The 23,618-nt window shown below is 35.5% G+C and overlaps 1 protein-coding gene and 1 pseudogene across 3 annotated transcripts in view; one reads left to right on the top strand and one right to left on the bottom strand.

The window, feature by feature from the left end:
* ZFYVE9 (zinc finger FYVE-type containing 9) overlaps positions 1-23,618 on the bottom strand; it is a 219,118-nt gene that overhangs the window by 61,782 nt on the left and 133,718 nt on the right. For both annotated transcript variants that reach the window (XM_079154200.1, XM_079154201.1), the window contains 3 exons: positions 18,565-18,685; positions 16,614-16,736; positions 14,716-14,871 (listed from right to left, as the gene is read on the bottom strand). In XM_079154200.1, the coding sequence (XP_079010326.1) occupies positions 14,716-14,871; positions 16,614-16,736; positions 18,565-18,685 (400 nt within the window). The remainder of the gene's footprint in view (positions 1-14,715; positions 14,872-16,613; positions 16,737-18,564; positions 18,686-23,618) is intronic.
* Positions 502-14,180, top strand: LOC306670302 (glyceraldehyde-3-phosphate dehydrogenase-like; annotated as a pseudogene). The gene has a single exon. The product of its transcript is annotated as a glyceraldehyde-3-phosphate dehydrogenase-like (transcript).

Here is a 23,618-nt window from a genome sequence, read left to right as displayed (position 1 = left end):
TAAGTTGCCCACACTGGCCTTGAACTTGCAATTCTCCCGGTAGCTAGGATTACTTTATTTAGAGACACAGTCTCGCTGAGTTGCTTAGCACCTGCTTTTGCTGATGCTGGCTTTGAACTGGCATTCCTCCTGCCTCAGCCTCCCAAGCCACATGATTATAGGCATACACCACTGTGCCTGGCTACAAATGTTATTTATTAAGTACTTTTTAATTCAAATAGTTTTATAAGTAAAAGAGCAACAAATATATCAGCCCTTCATTAAGGGGACATTTTCCTCATTTAGAATTACAAAGAGGCTGGGCCCAGAAGTGCATGCCTATAATCCTAGCAGCTCAGGAAGTTGAGGCAGGAGGATCATGAGTTCAAAGCCAGCCTCAGCAATTTAGTAAAGCCCCAAGCAACTCAGCAAGACCCTGACTCAAAATAAAAAATAAAGGGTTGGGGATGTGGCTCAGTGGTTGAGCACCTCTGGGTTCAATCCCTGGTAACAAAAAAAAAAAAAGAAAGAAAGAAAAGAAAAATTACAAAGAACTGTTCAATAATGGAATAACAGGGGCTGGAGTTGTGGCTCAGTGGTAGAGTGCTTGCCTGGCATGTGTGAGGACCTGGGTTCGATACTCAGCACCACATGTAAATAAATAAAATAAAAAATCCATTGACAACTAAAAAAAATTTTTTTTTAAATTGAAGAACAGATATGTTCACTAGATAGGTACAAGTGTCCTTTGAAAGTTCTTAAAGTAAAAACACAAAATAAAGAAATTCCCATCAGAGAAGGTTATGCTTGCTTTTCTAGAAAACTAGAGTTTATTCCTGTAGACTTAGACTCCATTTGTGAAGTGGGAGGAATACTGATGATAGGATCCAAAGAAAAGGGAACACCTCCCTATAAAATTCAGAGAAGTTCTGTGGTGTACACCATGCTGCCCTGAACATTAACACTACATTGAAATAGTACTTTTAAGAATAAAGGGGTAGTATTCTTGCCTGAGCATTAGCCAACCCAACTCTGGCTGCACAATTAAGCTGCTAGGCCAGATCTATAAAAACACAATCCCCATGTCAAGGAAGGAGTATAGTTTTTGCAAACAAACAAACAAACAAACAAAATCTGCTGATTTCAAAGTCACAGAGATAACTGTTTGAATACTAGTTTGAACATTCACTACTGTAGAATTGAGGCAAGTTAATCCTGGGAGCACCAACATCTGTGTAGAATGAGGGAAATTACATTAAATTTCAAACTTCTTGCGAAAAATAAATTGTAGAATATATAACATATATATGTAAAATATATATATATGTATATATATGTATGTAAAATGCCTAACAGCATTAGCTAGGCAATGTGTTCTCAAAAATTATAACTATTATTGTTCTAATGTAAATATACATATAACAATTAGTTGAATCTTACAGGATTTCTTTTTCATTACCAAAGACTGTAGAGCAAGATTTGTATAAATTTTCATTTTGTCTGGTACTCACTGCAGAATTACAGATAGAGTGGCAGAACTTTTAGGAGATCAGATCCCCAAATTCACCACTGCTTTTTTACCACCTCTCCTGCCAAATCCTACAATTCTAGGATATTATAAAAGACACTCCATATCAAGGAAAAATTAAAAAAACAGATTGTAGAGAGGAGAAAACCTTACCCAGGTTTGGCAGGGGAGGGGAAAGATGGGAGATAAGAGATGAAAGATTTTTTTCCCTCCACAGTAGAGGGTGCATGATAACATTCTTCTAAAGATCTAGTGACAGTATCTATGGTTTAAAAATGTGCCCCCAAAAACATGTTAGAAACTTAATTCCCAACACAATAGTGTTGGGAGGTGAAGCCTAATGAGATTAGGTCATGATGGCAGAGTGAATGGATTTATTATGATATTATCATGGGAGTGAGTTTATTTAAAAAGGACATTTGACCCCTTCTTGTTCTTTTGCCCCATCTTTGCCCTTCCACTTCTGTGGAATAGCACAGTAAGAATGTTCCTTCCATCTCCAGAACTGTAAGAAATAAATTTATGTTCATTATAAATAACCTAGTCTGTGGTATTCTGTTAAAGTGGCACAAAACAGACTAGGACATAACATAAATTTATGCTTCACAAAGACTGTCCTAGTGAATATATCTCAGAGGTAAAAAGTATGTTGCTTGGTACTCAAAGAATTCATTCATTATTTCTTTGGGGTTTCCCCTAGGAGAGCCTAGAATCTATTGCTAGTTATTTTTCCACACATTCTTATTTCCTTTCCTTTCTGCCATTACCACTTAGCAGCCTCCTCATTACAATCATTCATTCTTCATTATGTCCCTTCCCATGATCAAATACATCTTTTATCCTTAAAGCATTTATTTTCTTTCTTTTTTTTTAGTGTGGATCTCCACTGTCAATCCTAATGAGTGATTTAGACTATGATTAATCATCTCATACATAAACAAGTAAAATTCCACAGTTGTAGACATTAGCAAAAATAAAATGCTGGTTATAAGAATTTGACAAGGAAAAAAACCAAAAGTTTCATTTAAAGATAATCTAGGGCTATGAACTCCAAAAGTCTGTTATATACTGAAGGATATGAAAAATGACAACCCCCCAAAACTGTCTGACCTAGTGCAAGATGGAGGTGGAAGGCAATCATTAATCCTCTCTCAGTAAATCCTTTCCCAGTAACAATGGGCCTGGGGGTTCATCCCCAGCATCTCCACCAAAAGCAAACATTCATCCCTTCCCAACCACAGTGGGTCCTAAAGGGAGGAGGCAGATACTGAACAATGAGCCCTGGACTTTTACCCTTTTCCACTGCCAATGAGTACTGGAAGGAGAAAAATAGTGAAGCTCTGGGTAACAATGGTTCCGAGAGGAGGAAGATAAGCAATGAACACTGAGTTCTGAACTTTCCCCAGTGACAATGAGTTCCAGGCTTTTTACAGCTTATTTCCTAACTGTCCAAACAGATGTCCTGCCTCAGTCTCCAATAATTAAACAACCTTCATTGTAAACTATAAAACTTAAAGAGTCCCTCTGTAACCAGTGGCCATTTTTCTAACCAGAAAATGAGCCCTTCAGTGCCTGACTGATTGACTCCACTGGGGAATAAAGAAAAGCTTCTTGATCCATTCGAGGTCTGCTTCCGCCATCCCAGTTATTTATGTTTTCATAATGGTGCCAAAACCATGTTGGTTATTTTTGCTTCATACATATATTTATTTGTATCAGTATTTCACTTCAATACAATGGATCCAATGAACTAATTCTATAGCTCTCTATCTACATATCCCATGCCTAAAGACAAAAAATGTCAACAATTTTAGCTTAAAGGTTTTAACTGGCCTATAATTGCACAACATCTCAAAACAGAATGAGTATTGAATCAATAGTTTACAAAGCAATTTTATGAAGCATTTAGACCAATGCAATCATGAAGTTTATTACAAATGAAGAAAATGTAGCTCAGTAGTAGAGATGAAGTAACTCCAATAGAATATTACTCAGCCATAAAGAAGAATGAAATTATGGCATTTGCCAGTAAATGGATGGAACTGGAGACTACCATGCTAAGTGAAATAAACCAATTCCCAAACCCAAAGGCAAAATGTTCTTTTTGATATGCGGATGCTAACATACAATAAGGGTAGAGAAAAAAGAATAGAAGTTCATTAGATTAGACAAAAGGGAATGATGGGAAGGGAAGAGGGATGGGAATAGGAAAGATAGGAGAATTAACTGGACATAACTTTCCTATGTTAATATACGAATACATGACCAACATTAACTTCACATTATGTACAACCACAAAAGGGAAGTTATACTCCATGTATGATCAATACATCAAAATACATTAAACTATCATGTATTAAAAAAAAAAAAGATGAAGTGACTCAAGACACAGGATAAAAAATGTGGCAAAGTAAGACCTGGAAAGATCATCTTTCGAATTCCTAGTATTTCCATGAATCATACTATCTTTAAAAAAATTAGTGTAATTTTAAAATTTTCCATCTTAGAATTATAGTTTAAACTTTATTTTTCAAATGCTTACTGGAAGCTCTCTTTAAATTCAGTTCAAATATAATTTATATACCAATGTGACAATAGTATGCTTTTGTTTCAAAACATTGATCAATCCTTACATCAACTCAAATGGAAAAATTTCCAAGCAAATGGTTCATTTATTTCAAGAAATACTAACAATTCTAAATATTAACATAACTAAAACTCAAGCCACCAACAGAATTTAGACAAGCTGGACACAGTAGCACAAACCTATAATCCCAGCTACTCAGGAGGCTGAGGAAGGAGGATTACAAGTTTGGGCAACTTAGGGAGGTCCTGTCTCAAAGTTAAAATAAAAAGGTCAGAAGATGCAGCTCAGTGGTACACTGTTTGCCTAGCACACACATGGTTCTAGGTTCAAGTCTCAGTACTACGAAAAAAAAAATTTTTTTAGACAGTCCCTCAGAATTTCCTATAAGGCAATAAACTGCAATGAAGGAGGAACACATTAAAAAAGATCATTTCAGTTTAGAGTATCTGTGGAATTTACCCTGAATTTCAAAAAGCTCAAGAGGCACTATATTACTGCTTATGGATCCAAAAAGATTTAGAAAAGATACAGCTAAACTCAAATCTGAGTTCAGACACTTTCCATCTAAGTGCATGATCACCAAACAAGTTACTTTTGTCTTCAGTGCCTTTCAAATTCCTCTTATATAAAATAGAAACAGTAACAGCTTAAATACCACAGAGTTGTAGTTAAGAAATAAAATAGTGCATATAAAGCCATGAATATATTGCCCAGGATAAACTAATTACTCAATAAATGTTAGGTATTGGTTTTGTTTTATCTTTTGGGGGCGGGGTTACTAGGAATTGAACCCAGGACCTCACAATGCTAGGCAAGCGCTCTACTACTGAGTTATACCCCCAAATCAATCACTAGTTTTGATAAATTCATATAAGAATGATACCTAAAATCAAATGGGTTAACTGTTGTCCACAGGTTAAAACTACAAGACAAAGAACACTTTAGAATGCAAGTATAGGTAACAAAAAAGAGATGATAAGAAGAAAAACTATCTTTCAAAGATTTAAAGTTGCAGAAATTTCCCAAGTGACCTACTTAAGTGACCCTTGGCATTTCTTTCTTTCTCAGGGGACTACAGACACTGGGCCTCAAAAACAGACTAATGTAAATGGTATCTTTCCATGTCTCCAAGTCACAGTACAAACAAGAAGTCAGGAATAACCTGACATGCTGGTGCATGCCTATTATATGAGAAACTTGGGAGGCTGAGGCAAGAAGATCACAAATTTGAGGCCAGCCCGGATAACTCAGCAAGACCCCTGTCTCCAAATAAAAAATAAAAAGGGTTGGAGATATAGCTCAGTGGTAGAGTACCCCTGGGATCAACCCCTAGTACCACTAAAAGAAAAAAAAAAAAAAAAAGAGAGAGAGACAGGAATAATAAACAGTATTTTTATTAACAGAAGTGTTCTCTGAGGACACCTTTCTATCCTGGTGCTTTTCTACCAAAGAACAAAAAAAAGTTTCCTAGTGACATCACGCCAACTCATTAATTCCTTCAACCAATAGTTTTTAATTAAAACTCTCTGCCAGATGGTTTCTTTAGGAATGGGTACAGAGTTGACCCACACAGATAAAAATCTTGCTCTTATAGACTTACATTCTATGGAGGGAGACAAATAATTTCAGTATGTGTAACTACAGACAAATGCTTTGAAGAAAATAAAATAATGTAACAGATTGATGGGGCAAGGGAAAAGAGACTTCTTTAGTCAAGACAGTCAGGAAAAATTCTCTGAACAGAAAACATTTGAGAACAAAGAAGAAACAAACCAATTAAGATCTGACAGAGCATTCCAGCTCATGGAAACAGTAGTGCAAAAGCCATGAATTGGAAATTAGTTTGACGGGCTCAAACGTCACAAAAATGATCAATGTAGCTAAAGCAAATTAAGGAGTAGTGATAGAGAAGGTCAGAGATCTTTAGGGGCTAGATCACATTGGTCCACATGGGCCAAAAGGAATTAGGAGTTTCTTCTAACTGCTGTGGGAAGCCCACTGAAAGGTTTAAGGAGCTTCAGTTGTGTTTTCACACCTATCATTATGTCACTGTTCTATATAAATGTGCTCTCAGTTCCCCAGGATTAAATTTAGTATGCCTCAGGAATAGCTGAGGGAAGATAAACATGTCTGCAAATGTAGAACTGTAAATGGTTGAGAAGGAACAACAAGCAGTACTCAAATATAAAAAAGATTTAACTTGCAAGGTTGAGAACATACATATTCTATGTTTAATTAAAATTCTCCTCTTGCTTTGTTCTAAAATTAAATCTCAAAGTAGAAAATTAACAACTGTAAATCTTATGCTCATGTAAATATAAATCAATGTTCTCCTGAATTAATAGTTTTCTTGAAGAGAAACATTAAAATTGAAAGACAGAGCTGAAGAATGTACCCCAGGATCAGTAGAGAAGGATAAAGAGTCAAATTATACAAAACAGCAGTTAGATATGGATGGATGATTTCAGAGGCTCCAATATTAAAAAGGAGTTCCAAAGGAAGACAGTGGAAGGAATGAAAGAGAAGTAACGTTCAAAGATTCAATAACCATAGATTTTCTAAATAAATAACAAAATACATTTTCAGATCAAAAGTATACTTTGAGTACTCAGCAGTAAAAATAAAAACAAAATCATATATGTGCAGACATAGACCAATAGAACAGAATAGAGTCCAAAAACACCCATCCATATAAGAATAATTAATATTCGGAAATAGTTTCAAGGTGTCTCAACAGTGAAAAGATAACTTTTTTAACAAATGCTACTGGAATAACTAGATAGCCACTTAAAAAAAAAAAAAAGAACTTAAGGTTTTATCTCATTTACTGCACAAAAATTAACTCAAGGGTTGGGGATACAGCTTAGTGGAAAAGCACTTGCTCAGCACCCATGTGGCTCTGAATTCCATCCCCAGGACCTCATTTAAAAAAAAAAAGAAAAATTAAACTCAAAACAGATCATAGATCTAGAAAAACTTCTAAAAAATAATATAGAAGAAACTGCTGTGGGCTCTCTGCTCCTCCCCGTTCGACAAACAGCCACTTCTCAAATCGTGCAGTGCCAACCACGTCCCTGAGACACCATGGTGAAAGTAAGAGTGAATGGATTTGGCCATACTGGGCACCTGGTCACCAGGGCTGTTTTCAAATCTGGCAAAGTGAATATTGTTGCTATCAAATGACCCCTTCATTGACCTCAACTATATGGTTTACATGTTCCAGTATGATTCTACCCGTGGTAAATTCCATGGCAAAATCAAGGTTGAGAATGGGAAGCTTGTCATCAATGGAAAGTCCATCTCCATCTTCCAGAAACGAGATCTCACCAACATCAAATGGGTTGATGCTGGTGCTGAATATGTTGTGGAGTCCACTGGTATCTTCACTACCATGGAGAAAGTCAGGGCTCATTTGAAGGGCGGTGCTAAAAGGGTCATCATCTCTGCTCCTTCTGCTGATGCCCCCATGTTAGTGATGGGCATGAACCATGAGAAGTATGACAACGCTCTTAAGATTGTCAGCAATGCCTCCTGTACCACAACTGCTTAGCTCCCCTGGCGAAGGTCATCCATGATAATTTTGGCATTGTGGAAGGACTCATGACCACAGTCCATGCCATCACTGCTACTCAGAAGACTGTGGGTGGCCCCTCTGGGAAACTGTGGCATGATGGCCATGCAGCTGCCCAGAATATCATCCCTGCATCCACTGGAGCTGCCAAGGCTGTAGGCAAGGTCATCCCTGAACTGAATGGGAAGCTCAATGGCATGGCTTTCCAAGTGCCCACCTCCAGTGTGTCAGTTGTGCATCTGACCTGTCTCCTGGAGAAAGCTGCCAAATACAATGACATTAAGAAGGTGGTGAAGCAGGCATCAGAGGGTCCCCTCAAGGGCATCCTGGGTGACATGGAGGACCAGGTCGTCTCCTGTGACTTCAACATTGATACCTACTCTTCCACCTTCGATGCTGGGGCTGGCATTGCCCTCAACAACCATTTTGTCAACCTCATTTCTTGGTATGACAATGAATTTGGCTACAGCGACAGAGTGGTGGACCTTATTCCAGAGTAATGGACCATTTGCCCCAGCAAAAACACCAAGGAAAAGACAGGCCTTCAGCTGGGGAATCCCTGCCCCTAACTCAGTCCCTCAACACACTGAGAATCTCCCCTTCTCCCAGGTTCCATCCAAGACCCCCTGAAGAAGGGGAGGGGCTTAGGGAGCCCTACGGTCACATACCATCAATAAAGTTCATTGTAAACTGCTCTCCCCCGCCAAAAAAAAAGAAAAGAAAAGAAATTGCTGTGACTTTAAGGCAAAGGTTAAGGCAAATATTTCTTAGAAAACTAAGTATAGCTGGGCATGTTGGTACATGACTTGAGAGGCTGAGGCAAGAAGACAGTAGTTTCGAGTACAGTTCGTAACTCAGTGAGGCAATAAATAACTTAGGAAGACACTCTTGAAAATAAAAAATAAACAGGACTGGATGATATAGCTTAGTGGTACAGTGCCCTGGGTTCAATCCGCAATGCCACAATAAAAAATAAAAAAAAAAAAAAACTAAAGTATAAACCATAAAAGACTGATGTTTAAACTGGACCTCATCAAGATTCAGAATTCTGCCCTTTAAAAAACAGAAAAATGAAAAGACAAGCCGAGCAAAAAATATTTGCAAAACACGTATCTGATATAGGAGTTGTATTCAAAATTTATTAAGCACTAAAAACTCAAGAAAACAACCTAATTTTTATGTAGGCAAAAGAAGAGATATAGATGGTGCTATGGTTTGGATATGGACCTGGTTTTGGTATCCCCCAAGGGTCCATGTGTTGGGAGGTTAATTCCTAGAGTGGAGGTACTAGGAAATGGTGTGGAATATTTAAGGTCACTGGGGGCCCTGCCCTCAGAAAGATGAAGGTAGTTCTCTGAGAGAACTGAAAGGACCAAGTCTGGTCCCACTTAGCACTCTCTGTTTCCTGGCTCAAGATGTGACCAATTGCTGACACTGACTCCTACCACTGCGTCTGCTATCTGTCACAGTGCCCTTGTCAAAACTGAGCCCATGCAAGCCTCATGCTCTTAAGCCTCCAAAACTGTGAGCTAAATAAACCTCATTTCCTTCTTAAGTAGCCTGCGACTAATACAAGATGGTAAATAATGAAAAAATGCTCAATATCATTAGTCAGCAGAGCAATTCAAACTAAAATCACAGAGATACAAAGAAAAGCAAAAACAAATAAATAACAAAGTGTGTATGATGATTTTTCATTGGTAAATGAAATGACTAAAATGCTTGACAAGAACAACTTAGAGGAAGAAAAATTTATTTGGAGTTCATGATTTCATAGGTCTGAGTCCATAGATGGCTAACTCCCTTGCTCTGGACACCAGGAGCAGAACGTTGTGACCAAAAGGCATGGCAGAGGAAAGTTGCTCACCTCATGACAGCCAGGAAACAGAGGGGCGGGGAGAAGAGGAGGAAAGGAGCTGCAGGGAAGAAAAACCTTTCTAGGGCACACCCCTGTGACATGCCTCCTCCAGTCATGCCCCACTTGCCTACAATTACCACCAGATCAGTCCATTCAAATTAGGATAGAATGATTAGATCACAGCTCTCACAATCTAATCTTTTTACCCCTGAATATTCTTGCATTAACATAGAAGCTTTTGGAGAACACCTCATATCCAAACCATAATATTCCACCCTAAGCCCCAAAAGCTCATGTCCATCCCACAATGAAAAACACATTTACTCCATCTCTAAGAGTCCAATAGTCTTAATGACTCCAGCACTGTCTAAAAGTCTAAGTCCAGACTCTCCTCTGAGACTCAAGGCAAACTCTTGGCTTTGAGCCTTTGTAAAAGTTACATATATTCAATATACAATGGCATAGAGTAAACATTCCCATTCCAAAAGGGAAGAATAAGAGGCATAGAAAGAAGGGTAGAAGCAAAACAAGACCAAAACCCTGATGGGAAAACAGATCCTGTAACTCCTTGTAAAACATGTAGGACACATGGTGTAAGATGTTCTCTCCACAAGGCTTGGGCAGCCCTGCCCCTTTGGTCTTGGTGGTTGCAGGGCACAAGGGCTATCTTTTAGCCTGGCTCACTCAGCAGCCAGCAGCTATTCTCAGCAGACAGTCCACATTACTGGCATCTCTTAATTTCTGGAGTCTCCATTCCAGTATCATCCTATGGTATAAGGTGGAAGGAAGCAAAGACAAGAGATAAAGGGCTCCATAAGGGTGGAGCCCTCGAGGTCTAATCATACCTTAAGTTTCTACCTCTCTATGCCATTATAATGGTAATTGAATTTTGACATGAGTTTTGGGAAGGACAAACAATCAAACCATAAATATACCAAATTTTTAAAAATAAAGTATTAAAGGAATTCAGAAGAAGAAATTACTGCTGTCTGGAGGCTCATCATTTTATAGAGCAGTGTTCTTTAAGACCTAAGAAAAGAGACAGGATTCAGATAGTTGGGTGTTGGGCAATAGTATGGTGGGAGAATACCATAATCACCAGTAATGAAGTAGAAGTATATCAGAGTTTATAAAAAAAAAAAAAAAAAAAAACAACAGGAAATGTTTAGTTCGGTTACAATGTAATAAGCATGAGGAAACAATTAGTGGGAAACGAGACTGGAAATGTAGGATCAGGTCATGTAATATAGGACCAGGTCATGTAGAGTATGAAGCTGGTATATACAGTTTATTCAAAAGGAAATATGAAGCCAAAAAACATTTTTTAATGAGATGGAAACAGAGATTAACTCCAGAAAAAATAAATGGTAGGAACTAATCCCATTTCATTCAAATCTATGTTCTGAATGTTTGTGTGCAAAACCAAAACAAAACAACAATAACATATATACACACACACACATATACAAAAAATAGAGCAAAGAAGGTGATATGGGGAGAAACAAGGTACAAATTACAATCTCCATAGCACTAAAATATCCAGGGGCATCCTGAAACTCTCAGAATGCAATCTCTCACAAGTAACAATTTTTCATCTCACTACAGAAAGCATGAACAACTATATATGACAAGTATATTCACCAAGCAAGAATAAACACATTTTAATATTCATATATATTGTTATTAAATACATGGAATTTAGGTTTTTTAATTCACAGGAAATTACAAAGAAAGTTCATTCAAGGACCTTTAAGTCTTTTGGAGGAATTCACAGCACAGTAGCCATTAAACTAGTGATAAGAGTATTCAAGGCTTCCACATTCAGGAGAAATTTGATACAGTTTGTCAGTTCCACACAATGTGCCACAGAGAGATGAATAATGAATTGGGATAGTTTTAGAACACCTAAAATATGTCTCATCTGATAAAAAATCATAGTGAAATATAGGAAGTCAAGCTAACTACCCTGATTATCTAAGCACAGGATTCTTAATAAAACATGCATATCACAGATATTGTGCATATCTGATTTTATAAAACTGATGTACTATTAATACGCAAAGGCAACTGAAATAATAAAAAGAACACTGGTTCTGGCAGCTTTACTCCTAACTTTGCCACCAACTAGGCTTGTGATTTAGTCAAGCCATTAACACATCTAGATTTCATTTTCCTCATCTAAAAAATAGTTTATACTAAACGAGTGAAGATACTTTCTAGTCCCAATATCTGAATAGCTGTGAAATAAGTCCTATACAAGGAGAGATTCTTTACATCTCATTCATGCTTTGAAATGTTATTTACTTCATCATATGTATATATGTACATGCCCTCATCCTACATTATGGAAAATACCTTAAGATGGCTTGGATATATTATAGCCTGACCTCATACCACTGTTATTTTATAATCACTTCCAAGTAATTTTTCTTATAAAATTTTTCATATTTTAGTAGTTCCAAATGATCTGCTGGTGTATTTGTACACTTTTAAAAAATGTGTAACCAGGAACTCAAAAACTTAATGCCACCCTCCCCCGACCAGATAATCTAATTTAAAAATGGGCTAGAGCCAGGCACAGTGGCAAATGCCTATAATCCCAAGGGCTCAGGAGGCTGAGGCAGGAGCATCACAAGTTCAAAGTCAGCCTCAGCAATTTAGCAAGGCCCCAAGCAACTCAGTGAGATCCTGTCTTTAAATAAAATACAAAATAGAGCTTGGATGTGGCTCAGTGGTCAAGTGCTCCTGATTCCATCCTCAGTATCCCCAACCAAAAAAGGACTATAGAGTACAAAAGATATTTCTCAAAAGAAGACATACAAATTGAAAAAGTATATGAAAAAAGTTCAATATCAGTAATCACCAGGGAAATGCAAACAAAATCCACAATGAAATATAGTCTGAACCCAGCTAGAATGGTTATTATCAAAGTCAAAAACAACAAATGGTAAGGATGCTGAGAATGGGAAACTCATACTGTTGGTGGGAATGTAAATTAGTACAGCCCCATGGAAAACAGTATGAAAAGTCCTTAAAAAGATAAAAACAGAACTATGATGTGATCCTCAATTCCATTACTGTGTATATATCCAAAGGAAATTAAATAATACTATCAAAAATATATTTGCACTCCCATGTTTATTGCAACACTATTCATAGTAGCCAAGATATAGAATCAACCAAGGAGTCCATCAAAAGATGAATGATGTGCAGTGGCGTACACCTGTAATCCCAGTGACTCGTTTAGTAAGGCCCTAAGCAACTTAGTGAGACCCTGTCTCAAAAAATAAAAAGGACTGGGGATATAGTTCATTGGTAAAATGCCCTGGGTTCAACCTCTAATAACAAAAAAGAAAAAAAAAAAAAAAAGATGAATGGTAGGGAAAATGCAGTATATATTATAGAATATTATTCGGTTATAAAAAAGAATACAATTTATCATTTGTAGCAACATGGGTAAACTGGAGGTTATTATGTTAAATGAAATAAGCCAGACACAAGAACAAATACCATACTTTCTCACTCATTTGTGGAAAGTAAAAGTGAATCTAATAGAAGAATGGAGTGAAATAGTAGTCACTAGAGGTTGAAAATGGTAGGGAAAGGAGTTAGATAAAGAACACCAAAACACAGTACGATAGAAATTAGTTCTGTTTTCTTCAGCACAGTAGGGTTAACTACTGGTTACAATAATCTATGATAAATTTTAAAATAACTAGCAGAGCATAAAAGTTCCCAACGCGTAGAATGATTAATGTCTTTGGAGATGCAAGTAGTTATTGTTATCCTGATCCGATCAATACATTCTTTATATATACAATTATTATACCATACCCCATAAAATTTACAACCATTATGTCTCAAAAATGCATACCTATTTATGCAATAGTTATTCATAACAATTTAGTAACTCATGCCATAAGTCACATTCTTTCCTTACAGATATCTCCCAAGACTCCATTCGCAGCCCTAATTTCTCCACATTAGTCTAACCCATTCACAACCATTAACTTCAACTATCACATGAAAGCTGTGTCTCCCAAAATCTGTATGGTAGCCCCCATCAATCTTCTGATATCAACATCCATATATCTTCTATTTACATATTTCACCTGACATCATTAATTCAAACACAACAAACTGAACTAAGAACTTGTCATTTTTCTCCTCTGCCAGATCTGCTCCTCTCACATTCACCATCTTAACAAAACCAACCTACTCAGGTGCCAAAGACACAAATTTGGAGCTAATCTTGACTCTAACTCTAGCCCCTTGTATTCAGTTAGCAAACTGAATTGACGCATCAATGCCTTATATATATGTCTCCAATACTCTTTATTCCCACTGCCATTACTTAAGTTAAGCTCTGTAATTTCTCCCTTAATTCCTGAAGTTGCTTTTTTTTTTTTGCGGTGCTGGGGATTGAATCCAGGGTTTTGTGATTGCAAGGTAAGCAATCTACCAACTGAGCTATATCCCCAGCCCAATGAAATTGCTTTTAAAAAAATTTTTTTTAGTATAATTTATAATATAACCCCCTCCACACACAAATTTTAAGTATACAGTTCCATGAGTTTAAATAAATGTAAAGTTGACCATACTAATTGATTTTGAAATGTGAATATTCAATAGTTTTTACATTATAATATATAAATAATGATACTGGTCTGGGTTGCTAGCATAAGTGAGGCACTAGGTTCAATTCTTAGCACCACATAAAAAGAGATAAATAAAATATTGTGTTTATCTACAACTAAAAAAATTTTTTTAAAAATAAGATCCTGATTAACTTATGATTATGTTTCCTTCTACAAGGCACCAATGTCATAAACCTCAAGCAACTCAAAGGAAATTCTTCTTACATCAAGGTAAAAGGATTCCCTTACAACTTTTGATCTTAGCTTTGTAAAATAATGTGAACCACAATAGGTAAAGCATTAAATGTGTAATTTTCACAAACCATGGAAAGTTCTAACTTGCCACTAACATCAAAATCCAGGGATGGGTATGTAGTTCTGTAGTTGAGTACTAGCCCAGCATGTGCAAGGCCCTGGGTTTGTTCCCCAGCACCACCAAAAAAAAAATTTTTTTAAGTCCAATACCGTGTTTCTAAATCTAATACTTTTATTTTTTATATAAGTCCAAAATTTTTTATCATTTACTAAGGGTGCAAAGTCATAAAGCATTCCCACCTGCCAGAGCATCCCGATAAAGCTGCACAAAATGATTAAAGATGTCCTTTGGCAAACACTTTTCATCTGGTAGACACTGCAGAAGAATGACTATCTCAGACTGACCCACTGCATGCATTCCCTTGGTTGTGAAACACCAGCACTTCCTGTTCACATCTACAGATGAAATAAAAATATAAAAATAAAGACATTCTCCTCAATCCTGTTCTTTAAAAAGATGAATAGAAATCTATGTTACAATACAGCAAAGAATAAAATAGGTCATACTGAGTTTGTATAATTCAAACTCGGTCATTGCATTGAGCCAAAGAACAATTGTAGAAATTAAAACATGCCAATGCCTCTGGCTCTTTTCTCAACATTTAAATTTTAAAATCCTACTATTAAAAGACATAATTAATAAAAGAAACAATATTCTATTAATAACAGAATACAACCAAAATATACCATATAGATTACAGGATATAGTCCTCTACCTTTATTTAAAAAAAAAAAAACAAACAAACAACACTTTACCGAAGGAAATAATTACTTAAATAAGATCAGAAACAACAAAAATAAAAGCCAATATTATAGTTTAGGTTTCAGGTTGTGACCTAAAGAAAGTATAATTTATGTCTACTTATTAAATTTAATCTGTGATTAAATATAATTAGTTTAATTATAGTCCTTTCAGGGGGGCAATTATAGATCATCAACAATATGACATTATGTGGTTTTATGCTATAAAAAATGTTGAAAAGGATGACTTTTCTAGACTACTTACTTCCACTTTTTCATTTCGGGGCTGTGAAGACTTCAAAAAAGCAGAAGCTATATATATTAAAAAACTGTTCAATATCCTTGACACTTATCATTTGTACCCTAACACAGTAGGATCCCCAAAGGTCATGAAAAAGAATCCAAATAAAATTATGAATACCACTATGCACATCAAGGCTAATAAAAGATTCATTTTTTTCACTTTGAAAATTATTACTTTATGTATCTAAACAGATGTGACCAATCCAACTATATTAAAATGGCATACATTACAGGAATTTCAGGTTAGCTAATTTATAAGCATAACCTATACAAAAAAACTTATGTACAGTACATGGAAATTTCAAGCAGATTATTGTAAATCTGATCCTGAAAGGAAAGGCAGAAAGCATTAATAACTGGCCCAAAATACAAAGGTGTGATGATCAAGTAAGCCAGAAACGTACATTTCATCAATGTCAAACCTCTAAGGAAATGGTATATATAGGTGCTTCTTGTTTCTAAGGTCAACTTAAAACAAGTACACAGTGAGTACTAAAGGACTGTTTCCCAGAGCTTCCTCCTTCCTCCAAAACTGTCTCATCCAGGATAAATTCATTCTCTATTTTCTAATACCATACTGGAAAAAAATCAAGATTTTAAGTTACTATCCTCTTTCTTGTTCTGATGCCCATGAATCTAGTACTAAGAACTGAGAAATTTCTTCTGAATCTTCATTTGTGATGAATTAAAGTTTTACTATATATTAGTTAATTAATACTTTTCCCAAATAAGGTTCTATACCACAATTAAGGTTTCTGGGATTAAAACCTAGTATGTAATTTGTCTTGGTCCTCCTGAATAATTTTTTCACTTCCAGTTACTCTGATGGTGAATTATGATGAACATAACCTATCTCAAGAACTTAAACTTGATCTGAGTTCCTCCAGGGAGAAGTCACCTATCTCACCCCTGTGACTAAAGGCAAGAGTTTCAGTTTATATGATTTTATGTAAACCAACTTTTTCAGAACTTTGTTTTCAGTAAGATGTAGCTCTATATAAAAATTATTGTGTAAAGAATTTGAAGGTTTTATTTACTATCTATGAGTCTGTAAAGTAACTCAATTTAATTAAAAAAATAAATTTCTAACTTACAATTTACAATTTTAACCATTGACAATAAATTTGCATTTAAAACAAATACAAGTGGATCAGGGCCACCATCCTCCAATTGCTGCATTACTGAAATCTGTGATGGTTTCTCTTCCACAGCATAGTCTGTAAGGAGAGAAAACATTGTAATAGATTGGTTAAAGGGACAGATTGAGAAATAAATCTAATGGAGAATGGGCTGATTATTCACAGGAAAGAGACAAACATTTGATTTATAAATGGGGGTGAGTATAGGTCCTGGTTTGTACCTGCTGTCCAAGCATCAAGTGCCTTTTTTCACTCTAAATAGTAATCCAGTCCAGTTTGGATGATAAGGTTATCCTTTGTACGGACATCTCCCTTTAAGATTTGTGCCACATCAAAAGATAACCTCTTTATTTAACTAAAATTTCAAATTATCATAACAACATCACATAATAAATGTTCTAAGCTGGGTGTGGTGGCACATCCCTGTAATCCCCAAGACTCTGGAGGCTGAGGCATCACAAGTTCCAGGCCAGCCTCAGCAACTTGGTAAGACCCTGTCTCCAAATAAAACATGGATAAAGAAACTATGGTGTGTGTGTGTGTGTGTGTGTGTGTGTGTGTGTGTACACACACATAATGGAATATTACTCAGCCATAAAGAATAATAAAATTATGGCATTTGCAGGCAAATGGATGAAATTGGAAAATATCATGCTAAGTGAGATAACCCAATCTCAAAACACCAAAGGATGAATGACCTCGCTGATAAGCGGATGATGACACATAATAGGGGGTGGGAGAGAGGCAAGAATGGAGGAAGGAGGACTGTATAGAGGGAAAAGAGGGGTGGAAGGGGTGTGGGGGAAGGAAAAACAACAGAATGAATCGAACACCATTAACCTATGTGAATGTATGATTACACAAATGGTATGCCTCTACTTCATGTACAGAGAAACAAGACGTATCCCATTTGTTTACAATAAAAATAAATTAAAAAAAAAAAACTGTGGTTGTAGTTCAGTGGTAAAGCACCCCTGGGTTCAATCCCTATTACCACAGGGAGGGGAAAAAAAAAAAAAGAAAAAATCAAGCCTGATGTCAAGGAGATCAGGTAAAAAACTAAAAACTAAAACAAAAGGAAACAGAGATTATTAATAAACCTCCTGAAAATGAATGCTGATTTGAATACATCAATAATATACTTTAATATACTTTAATATAAAGTTAAGGATTCTTTTGACCAGATAATAATTTTACCTTTTACCAGAACTCCCTAAAAAAAGTACATATGATATACATAAAACATATATTCATAAGTATCATGTGTGTATTATAAAGTTTTTTTTTTTTGTGGCAGTGCTGAGTATAAAACCCAGGGGCTCACACATGCTAAAAGTACTTTTTAACAGTAAATCTCTCATTTAAGTCCTCATCATATATATTTATATGTATCTTTCTGAATGTATTAGACTTTAAAACAAAAAGTTAATGTCCTGACTGAATTAGAGTGAGCCAATTCTAGAACTCTTCAAAGTATTATGTGCTTTGAAATATAAAGGAAAAATCTCTAATAAACTATCTTTACATTATAATTAATATTATATTCCTCCAAAGAATGAAAATGACATTATAATATAAAAAGTGCTTCATCCGCTTATCAGGGGCTGGGGCTGGGGCTCAGTGGTACAGCATGTGTGAGGCACTGGGTTTGATTCTCAGCACCACATATAAAGAAGTAAATAAAATAAAGGTCCATCAACGACTAATAAACATATTTAAAAAAACATAAACATCTACTCAAATAATTAGGAACAACAACAATTGTTTTCATGGCATTGGGGTAGCTGCTTTTTATGTTGGATAGGAGAAGGATAGTAATCACTCAAACTCTTGTCTCCTTCCCTTAATCTGAAGACAATATTTGGCATATATAACTATACCTGTTTAAATATGTAAATCCACATACCTCCTTTCACACCAGTGGAGATGAGAATGGGAGGAAGACCGTCTTCAGGAATAAGGTTCATTGCACTTCCAACAGGACTTCCAACCTGAGTAATACTCCCAGAAAATAAAGAAATGTCTGCCTAGGAAAAGCAAATCAGCAAAGTGAGCATTAAAGGCAGTCTGAGACTTTGGTAGAACATATTTAAGAATAAAAATGGGAATTTAAGTAAATATTTGAACTTTACGCTTTCTGAAAAATAGCTCAGGATATTAAAAAAATTCACAGAAGCTTTATTCATAAGAAAAAAACTAAATAACAGAATGAATCAAACACTATTACCCTATGTAAATGTATGATTACACAAATGGTATGCCTTTACTTCATGTACAAAGAAACAACATGTATCCCATTTGTTTACAATAAAAATAAATTTAAAAAAACTGGAAATAATCCAAATATCCACTAATAAGGGAAAAGATAAATTAGACATGTGTATACAGTGGAGTTCAGTAATAAAAATATCAATTTCTGGTGCAACAACAACATGGATAAATCTCATAAATTTTAGGTTGAGCTTAAAACACAAAACATTTATATTATGTTTTCATTTATAAGGAATTCAAAACTAGGCAAGAATAATCGATGATGGTAGAAGTCAGAATAATGGTTACCTTGAAGAACAAATACAAGGTATTGACAGAAAAGTGCATGAGAGTACCTTCTGGGGTGATAGAAAGGTTCTGTATCTCCGCCTGGGTGATGGTTACATAGATATATGTAAAATCATCAAGTTGTCTCCTAAAGGTTAATGCTCTTTAAGCACTCTGCTATATTTTAGATCTGAAAAGATACTGAAACTATTTTTTTTTAAATATGCTCATGTCTTGCCACACTTTTGTCTATATTATCTATAGTTTGGGACTATAAGATTTTAATGTTTTTGCTAAAAATATTTTTCAGTGTGGCCAGTATGGCATTACATGAGATTTGGAAAATTCTATTAACAAGTCATTATAACTGATTTGAAGGCCTGGTGCCAGAAATACAGCAATCTATTACAACCTGCTATTTAATGATGCATAAATCCACCCTTTAATAGAAAAAGAAGTGGTCATCTGGCATCTACTTAAATACCTTTTATGAAAAGGAAATTACTCCATTTACTAAACACCTATTAAATACTAGGCACTCAACTAAGCTATAAAATAAGAAAAATATATTTCAGTCTGGACTTATACAGTTTGTTTTTCCTCAAATTACAAATAAATACTAAAAAGTGTTGAATAATGTGAGAGCACAGAAATAAAACAATTAACTTGGTTAGTTCCTTTTATACTGAGCCAGATCTTGTTTCTCTACAGCATTCATTCACTAGAGTTTCTGCATTCATTTAAAAATACTTATGTTTTATATGGAATTACCATTTGACCCAGCTATACTACTCCTTGGTATTCATCCTAAAAAATTAAATTCAGGGGCTGGGGTTGTAGCTCAGTGGTAGAGTGCGTGCCCCTCTGTGTGGGGCGCTGGGTTCAATCCTCAGCACCATATAAAAATAAATAAAGTAAAGGTATTGTATCCATCTACAACTTAAAAAATACTTTAAAAAAAATTTAAAAAAAATTAAATTTATCATACTGTAAGGATACATGAATACCCATGTTTACAGCAGCACAATTCACAATAGCCAAATTATAGAAACAGTCTGAACCAGCCTAAGTATCCTTCAACGGATGAATGGACAAAGAAAATGTGGTATGTACACATAATGGTAAAGAAGAATGAAACTGAGTCTTTTGCAGGAAAATGGATGGAACTTGACACTGCTGTGTTAAGTGAAATAAGTCAAACTCAGAGGTCAAGGGTCATATGTTTTCTCTCATATGTGGAAGCTAGAGAGGAAAAAGGAAAGGAAGGTTAGGGGTGATTGCATAAAAAGCAAAAGGAGATTAGTACAAGAGAGGAAAGAGACCAGGGATGGGAGGAAGAGAAGGGCAGTTCTGGGGAAGGATATTGGCAAAATAATATTGTTATATTATGCGCATGCACAAATAAGTACAACAAATCCCACCATTATATACAAGTATAAACAACTGTAATGCATCAATAAAAAATGTGGAAAAAATTTACATGGAAAAGCAAATGAATAGAATGAAAATATATAAGGACACACTAAAATGTTTTAAGAACCTAATGTACAAAGAGATGTAAAGAAATCTAACAGAAAAAAGAAAAATCACCATATAAGTTCCGTATCCATAACTGATTCAGATAAGAATCATCAAAGTAAAATAACTGGCTAAAAAGTGTCAGGGAACAGAATACTCACAGTCTCAGATTACCCTTCACATTATTTATTAATTACAAAAAGGAAAATGTACTCTTGCAATGGAGAAACAGCAGACATCATCTTAACCAATTACCAAACTGCTACTTCTTGATATGATCCACTAAGAAATGAACACACCTTCTGTAGTATTATTATCCTTGACAAAAATGTTTAATCTGAAACTAATCATGAGAAAAAAAATTAGACAAATACAAGTTGAGGACATTATGTAAACTATGGTCCAAATGCTTTAAAAGTAATAATGATAATGAAAGATAAAAAAAGTAGGGAAAAGCAAGATTAAAGAAAAGCAATTGAAAAAGACAACTAAATGCAACTGTGACCCTTGATAGGATCCTGATTTTAAAAAATAAATGTATTTTATTTAAACATTTATGTGTCTGTGCATGTACATGTATATATAAATGAAAGTTATAAAGAACTTTATTGAGACAAATGGGGAAACATGACTATGGATTATATAACAGAAAGTAGAATTATATATTAAATTTCCTCCTCATGTGATCATTATGCTGTGAATATATAGGAAAATTACTTGTTCTTAAAAGATACAAGCTGAAGGATCAAGTAGTGAAGTGCAACTAATCTTCAAATTGTTCATTGAAAAAAGAAAAATGTGTGTTTGGTGGTAAAGTAAATGTGGCAAAATGATAACAGCTGGTAAATACCATAAAGAGTACATGAGGTTTAGTGCACTCCTGCAAATAGTTCTGACTCTCTCTGTAGCCATAGAATAAAATCCCCCAAAACAGACTTAGAAATACATAAAGGCAGACAGGACATGATTTAATGTCCCTTCTCCAACCAGAAAACTCAGTTATGTTTGTGCTATGGTTTGGATAAGGTTTGAGTGCCTCCTCCAAGGTTTCATTTAAAATTTAATCACTATTGTGAGGTATTAAGAGGGTAGTTACTTGATCTAACTATGGCATTTAGAGGTGGGGCCTTTGTGAGGTGGATAGGATAAGGTTGTTAGTAAAGTAGAGCACTGTGATTGAGTCCTAGTAGCTTTCTAAGAAGAAGGAGAGATCCCAGAGGCTGGGAAAGCTAAGGCAGGAGGATCACAAGTTCAAAGCCAGCCTCAGGAACTTAGCAAGACTCTAAGCAACTTAGTGAGACTCTGTTTTTAAATAAAATACAAAAAAGGGCTTGGGATGTGGCTCAGTGGTTAAGTGCCCCTGGGTCCAATCCCTGGTACCAGGAAAAAAAAAAAAAAGATAACAACAAAAGACGAAACCAAAAGAGACATAGAAATGTGCCTATCTCTCACCAGGTAAATGCCCTTCACTTCCTCAGGATTCAGGATATCACTAGATGCTGGTCCTTGATATTGGACCTTCAAAACTGTGAGCCAAAACAAATCTTTTTTCATTAAACTTACCTAGTCTGTGGTTATTGTATTATTAGTAACAGAAAACAGACAGATATAGTGTGTCAATAAATTACCTTAACGACATGCAATTTTAATTATGATCAAGTTCACAAATGATATGGAAGTATCTAAAAAAAAATACTATTAAACATAAATATAAATAATTAGTAACCGAAAATTCTATGAAAACTTCAGGAGTAAAAAGTTCATCTAATCCAAATATAAATTGTGGACTTTGAGTGATTATGCATCAATATAGATTCATTAGTTTTTAACTGTACCACCCTGGTGGAAGATGTTGATCATGGAAGAGGCTATGTACATATAGCTGGTGTGCAAAGGGGCAGTTGCTAGGGACTGAATCAGAGGTGGAGCAAGGGCAGAGCTAGTTTATCCAACATGTACACTGCCCTTGCCATTACATTACTTTTTACAGGCAAGGGCATTAGTCAAGGGTGTGGGCCAAGGGCAGGGCTAAGGACTTGAGCTAGGCTGCTTAGTAAGGCATGTTTTGCATTTTAAAGGTTCAAGGTCATTTCCTCAATTCTAATGGCTTATATGCATTTCTCCTGTGATACTCAGTTCATCTTTCCTTTTCTGTATTACCAACTTTCTAGCTCATGAGGACAGGGATTGTATGAACAATCTCTCCATCTTCCTCTCAAATTTTTCAATGTACCAAAAGCTGCTCTACAAAAATCTTTTTAAAAGTCTTATCCAAACTTTTAACCTCTAATTAAAAAAAAAAAAATAGACATAAATACTTAATTGGAATTTATGGTCTTATAACTTTACCAAATTGAAGGAAGCAACTAGCAATAGAAAGGGACTCACAGTATAAAAGGTCCTATGTGTATATCTTTGATTTTGGTTCTAGGTGGATATTTTCTCATTGACTCCAAAAAATGTAGTTGGTATTTGTCTTCTTCTGAATATTAGGATCCACAGAAAGAGAATACCATTAGCCCTCAAATGGTGACTGGGACTTCCACAGAGAGGAAAGTGAGAGCCTGGTTTGAGCCAGTTCCTTTAGATAATTTGCACTATCCTTCTACCTATTAAGATAATGATGTATCAACTTCTTTAAACTTTGGAACCCTGTTTTAAAATCTTAAATGGAAACACAACAGGTCAAACAAAAACAAAAAGAAAAACCAAGAGGTGCCTGGGTTGAAGAGAAAAGCATAGCCGAGTTCCTCAGTCATTTTCATATACCCCACCTTTCTTCATCATGGCACTCTCAAGGTCACCACAGAACTTGAGAAACATGGTTTGAAAACCAATGTATCTGCCAGGCATAGTGGTACATACCTATCAACCTAGAAAATTGGAAAGCTGAGGCAGGAGGAT

The sequence above is a fragment of the Sciurus vulgaris genome (genome assembly GCF_902686455.1).
Source record: "Sciurus vulgaris genome assembly, chromosome: 1".
Classification (NCBI taxonomy): Eukaryota; Metazoa; Chordata; class Mammalia; order Rodentia; family Sciuridae; genus Sciurus; species Sciurus vulgaris.
This window is presented reverse-complemented; position numbering and strand designations above follow the sequence as displayed.